General features: G+C 38.5%; 1 protein-coding gene across 1 annotated transcript in view; it reads left to right on the forward strand.

The window, feature by feature from the left end:
• The window catches only part of LOC101858667 (nuclear cap-binding protein subunit 2), a 13,034-nt gene extending 8,326 nt beyond the window's left edge, over positions 1 to 4,708 (forward strand). The window contains exons 3-4 of the mRNA XM_005107506.3: positions 78 to 216; positions 3,387 to 4,708. Coding sequence (XP_005107563.1) covers positions 78 to 216; positions 3,387 to 3,485 — 238 coding nt within the window. The 3' untranslated portion in view covers positions 3,486 to 4,708. The remainder of the gene's footprint in view (positions 1 to 77; positions 217 to 3,386) is intronic.
• Positions 4,709 to 5,889: the final 1,181 nt, after the last annotated feature.

Consider the following 5,889-nt stretch of genomic DNA (forward strand, 5'->3'; position numbering starts at 1 on the left):
ACACATAAATATATTACATATATATAATATGTAATCATGCACATGTTATTGGCTCTGCAACCTTGACTCAGCATTAGATATTATACAAGAAGTGATGCAGAAGTAGCAATACGGTACATTAATGGAACTCGCCTCGATGACAGAATCATACGTACAGACTGGGACACTGGCTTCAAGGAAGGCAGGCAGTATGGTCGGGGCAAAACTGGAGGACAGGTAAGATGGGGGGGGGGAGGGTTATTTTTGAGGTGCGCACTCCAATTAAAATGTCTCTCCTCTATTAAACACAGAGACAAAACGGTGGAAAGCCTTGGGAACTCTTCAAACATACCAAGGGGATTCAAACCAGGGTCTCCCACTCCCACAACATGATTCAGCCCAATAACGACTCAGCTTACTACATTCATACTTTCACAACCAACCAGTGGTGTTGAAGTATGGTATATTACATGGAGAATGCTATTAAGTGGACTTTCAAGTAATTGTAGTGGGCATTCTTTTTCAAGACTCAAAATTTGTCAGCATTGTCCAGTTTTGTATATTTGAGCAGATCCTTTTCATTGATGTTTTGTGTATTATTTATAATTTTGTAGTCATTGTCATATTGTTAACGGTTTCATAAATACCCATGTTGCTGTTCCTTGTCCAAACAGTCTTGTCAGCTTGGACATTTAAAACATTTGTACCCCCTAGGGCGGTGCCACTGACGGAAGTGTCTTTAGGCCGTTTTCAAAGGGGGAACATTTCTCGTTCATGCACTGTAGAATTGTAAAAGGTCTGATTCATCAATGTCACGCTCATAACTGCCTGATCTACAACAGGGAACTGCTGCTTTTTCTTTCCTAATCCTTACTATTGTCATTTATCCTCGACTTCTTTTGGATGTTTGTCACACTCTTGTGACCCACTATTTCCGGGGTGCCTTGATAGTCGAAGCAGACTTTGTGCTGTCGAAGCTAGAGAGGTGAGCAGAGTAATCTGATTCCCTGTAAGGACTTCTCTGTTGATATCCACCCCTTGGCGCTCATATGACCTTATGCAGTTGCGAGCGCCGTAAAACCTCTACTAAAACTAATTAAAACATTTTAAAGAATAATTCTTTTTATTGTGGCTGTGCAGACAGAATTCTGTGTTCTCTCTGGCTAAAAGTTATAAGGTTTTTTTCCTCCTCATTGTTCGTGTTTGGTATCCTGCTTTTCCCGATGCGTGGTTGAAGTACACCATTGAGATAGGTTCTGCTTTTTTTCTTTCCCTGTCTTTTCCTCTTCTTTTTTTGTCTTGTGTCCCTTATGTTAGGCACTTCAATTCAGTGAGCCCGCTCGCTGCGGCGCGATTTGGCTTCGGAAAGTCACATTGAGTTTTGTACCGGACATGACGTCTCGTCGCAATGGTGGGTTCAAACTGCCCGTATTTTTGTTTAATTTATGGAACCAACAATCAAATCTGATACATGTCTTTAAAGACCTTTGGATGGCCTTAAAAACGTTTTGTTCCAGGTCGATGTGCGACTCCCGAGTCTCGAGATATTTCAAGTTGAAGAATGGACAATTTATAACCATTGATTATTTGAAATCTGCTCGCCATATAAAAAACAAAACCGCCCTTGCCTTGTTGATAAACCATTCTTTATTCTACCAGAAAACGTTTAAATGGTTAACTTTAAAGTCTTACCTCGTCTAGGGTAGTCTTACCCTTTTATCAACCAAATCCGCAAAAACCTAGCTGAACCCTTGAGCGTGACATTGCGCAGAGCCATGTTGTCACGCATTTTACGCCTCGCGCTCTCGGCTCCCTCTGTTGGTTGTTCAAAGTGTACAAGACAGGGAAATACATTTTTTAACTTCAGTTTTTTTTAACTTCAGTTTGAAAGGTCAATCAATTTTGGTATGTTTTATAATCAATGACCTTAAACTTAAATTGTACCCAATTTCATTCAATATTATATAATATAAAGCAAACGAGACTAGTTACAGCCTAGCATTTCCTTTTCACTGAGCTCTCCTCTCCATATTTGTCCCTACCCAAAGCCTTTCATTGTGGAGTAAGACGAGTCCAGGCTCATGGGGTTAACAAAGTCAAAATTAAATTGAGGCTTCTATTAGAATTTGAACATATGATGCAATTTTTTGCTTGATAAAGTTTCTTAGGTTTTTTTTAAGTACTGCTTCCGGATTTTCTTTCTTTTCCGTCCATGAACTGGATTGAAAAATAAATGTTAAGAACTGGAACTGATATGGGACCCGCTGCCACACACACACCCCTCCCTCTCTCTCTCTGTTTTCGTGTGTTCCCACTCCCTGCCTCTTTTCATAACCGTTCCTCTCCTTTCTTCTCCATCCCACTTACAGTACCTGCTCTTCATTTTCACATACATTCTCTCTATATATCCTTCTTGTCATCTTATTTCTCTCATCTCCACCACCGCCGTCTTTCCAGGATTCACTGCATTTGTATCGTAAGCCTATTGCTCTTTTCCACTGATGAAACAACCATTAACCATGAAGAAAGATGCTACATGCAACAAAAAGTGCCTTTTTGCTCCTCAGTTATCATCAAATATATCTATGGTGATTCTTGTATCAATCTTCGGCTTTATACCATACTCATTAAATATTCTTCAAATCTGTGTTATGCTTTTTAAGTTTAGTTTTAGTATGGGTTTAGCGGCACTTTTAACACAATAAGGTCATATAAGTACCGAAGATTGAAAGTGTTACAAGAGAGTAACATACACAGAAAAGGAGAACAGATAATGACGGTAGATTGTTAATGCGAAAAAAGGAACAAACTACACCCAAGAGCACCCACCAACCCCCTACTTGAGTTTTGCATGTAGGAACGAAACCGCTTTGAATTTTTATAATTTTTTTCCAATAGCAAGTTAGAACTCTTTGAAACAAAATCATCGATGGTTTTCTTTTGAAAATGGGATCATTATTTTATGGAAAGCGTGCCCCTATTTTTGATTATAGGCATTGGGCTTCCGATGTCACACTTGTGACGTAGTTAAATGCTAAGTAGAATTTTACTCTCAATGTACTGGACGTTTATTGTTTATTTTTTGATTCTATATAAAATAACAAACAAAATGATACCTCAATGGTTATGATACGACTTAATAATAGAATAAGGATTTTATGACGTTTTGAAGTAAGTTGGCGGGTGCTCTGGTGTGGTTTGCTCCTTCTTTCCTATCAAACATTCTATCATCCTTAAAACTCCCCTTCTTCTTTTTTATGTTTGTTACTCTCTTGTAACACCTCTAATCTTCTGACACTCATATGACCTTATGCAGTTGCGAGTGCCGTAAAACCTGTATTAGAACTAAAAGATGATTTTGTCTGTGTGTGTCTCAGTTATTTATTTTTTAAAATTGTGCTTTTCAGGTGCGTGATGAATACAGAACAGATTATGATGAAGCCCGTGGTGGTTATGGAAAGATGTTGGCCAACAAAATCCGTCGCACATCTGATGTACCTTCGTGACACAGATTAGTGCACATTCTGATTTTTGTTTCCATTTTATGTTCTGAATGCAGTTGTTTTTGTTGCTCACTATGCTGAAATATGAGATGTTTTGTCAGAATGGAGGTCGTATGATGAGGTCTTTTATGCCATAAGATGGCCCACAGAATGTTTTCTGTTGTACATGTGTGCACGTGGTGTAGCAATTGCTTGTGTTGTGTGGTGCAGTGACATCACTGGGTTCTTAGCTGGTTGGCCTACTTGTTTATGAGATTTCATTGTTGACCGACTTTTCATATCATGCAGGTAGAACATTTTTACATCCATTGTCACACCATCTGCAGATCCAATGAGGTTGATGTCTGATCAGGCTGGGATATATGTTTTACTGTATGGTATACTACATCTTTTTTGTTCAGACCAAAAAGGTTTTTAATTTTCGTAATCGAGTTATCTATGTAAAATCTGCATTACTGCATGGTTTACTGGTGCGTTTACATACATACAGATGCAGCACATAGTACACAACTGCAGCATGTAGTACGGATGTACAAATGTAACACATGATGCAGATGTACAGATAGAACACATGCGGGAGAAAGTATTTCAATTTCCGGTTTGCTGTTATAGCTTTCAACCAGAAAGGTTGGTGCATACATTTTAAATTTTCTTTGCACTAATTTACTATGTTTAGAGTGAGTAGTTTAGATTTCATGATTTGTGTCGTGTCCCCAGAAAGAATGTTGAGCAAACATTGTGAGCATGTTTGTATGATATATCTTATGTGTTGTGTTGTCAGGGGGGGATTGCTTCTGCACATGTTTTGCTTGAAAGAAGAGAGAATGATAGTGATAGAGATATCCTATGTCATGGTTCTAATGAAAGATGGATTAGATGTTCGATGTATTGTTCATAGTCATTCATCATGTATGCTATTTTTCTCAACAGTTTATAAATAATTCCATTAAAAAAAAAAAATTGCCCCTGACTTTGACTTAATCTCTGAGCCTGTCTGTAACATCTGTACACTTAAGCCTCCAGGGGTGACTGCTTGGATTGCAGCCATGCTGAGATGTATGTTGTTAGGGTAGCCCATAGGGTTGACTTCTAAGTCAGTCAGTCAAGAATTGGCCTGACTTGAACACAAAGTGTATGATGTATTAAAAGTCTCAATGATCTGACAGTTTTTGGAACCATTGAATGTGTAATGTGAATGAATAAAGTTACTGCTTTGTCGAATCATGGTTCATTAGTTCTGTGTTTGCTTCTTTCTCTTTACTCTTGTTACATTATTAATGTTATCCCTCTGTGGCGCTTAAAAGGCGCTGTAGTACAACTGTTGTTTAAATAGAGACCTTCTACTTCTGATTCCCTCCTGCTATCTCAGAGGTAAACAACTGTACATTGTTCAACTTCAACAGTGCAACTGATTTGTGGACCTATTATCACGATAAAACAGCCGTACCTCTCAGGCAGCTGTTTTCCATTTTGAAGAAATTAGAACTCTTTTATTTGTGCTGACCAAAGACTTTTTTCCAGTTATGGGTATGTTTTATTTTAGATTTGTCTGGGTAGGTGCCTAATTCTTCTTTACCAAAATGTGCTTCACAAGCATGGGACTTCAGTTTTTCATCCTTTTCAAAGAAGGCTAGGTACTCGGTCTCTACTACTTCTTCTTCAAGTGCAAGGTCCTGGGCTGACATTGCAGGTCATGGTTCCCCATTCCTTCCTGTTTTCAGTCCTCCTGATCTGTTCGTTTTCCTTTCTGATAGTGTTGTTTGTCATTAAGTTGTTAAGCTGTCAGTGTATGTTTTTATCTGCCTTCCTCATTCCCTGTGTTATATCTTTCCACACTGTGGTAGCAGTTCCTCAAGTCCATTTCTTCTATTTATGAGGCCAAAGAATATTGATTGTGTCTTCCTGATGATTCTGGTGTGACACCTTTCATAACTACGCCAGCGTGTAATAAAGCCTGATGAATTAAAGAAAGTTGGCTTTAAAGAAAGTTGGCTTCTGAACTTGCATTGGATCGTACCAGTGGCTCTCATCTTGTCTTAAACTTATACAAGTACAAGTGGTATAAATAAGATTTCGTGGGTGGTTGGCGGGTGCTCGGGTGTGGTTTGCTTCTTCTTTCCTATCAAACATCTATCGTCCTTTTCTCCCCTTCTTCTCTTTTATGTTTGTTACTCTCTTGTAGCACATCTAATCTTCTGGCGCTCATATGACCTTAAATGCGAGCGCCGTAAAACCTCTACTAAAAAAAAAAAAAGCTTTCCCCCAAAAATTAGCTAAATTTTATTTCGATTCAAAGAACCCAAGATATGAGATTTTAAGAGAAGAAATTTTTACTTTACTTCTGCTTTTATTCACTGGCTTGTGGACATTACAATGGCACGTCATAATGTGAGGCATGATGGTGAAA

This window comes from Aplysia californica, unplaced genomic scaffold (assembly GCF_000002075.1).
Source record: "Aplysia californica isolate F4 #8 unplaced genomic scaffold, AplCal3.0 scaffold00609, whole genome shotgun sequence".
Classification (NCBI taxonomy): domain Eukaryota; kingdom Metazoa; phylum Mollusca; class Gastropoda; order Aplysiida; family Aplysiidae; genus Aplysia; species Aplysia californica.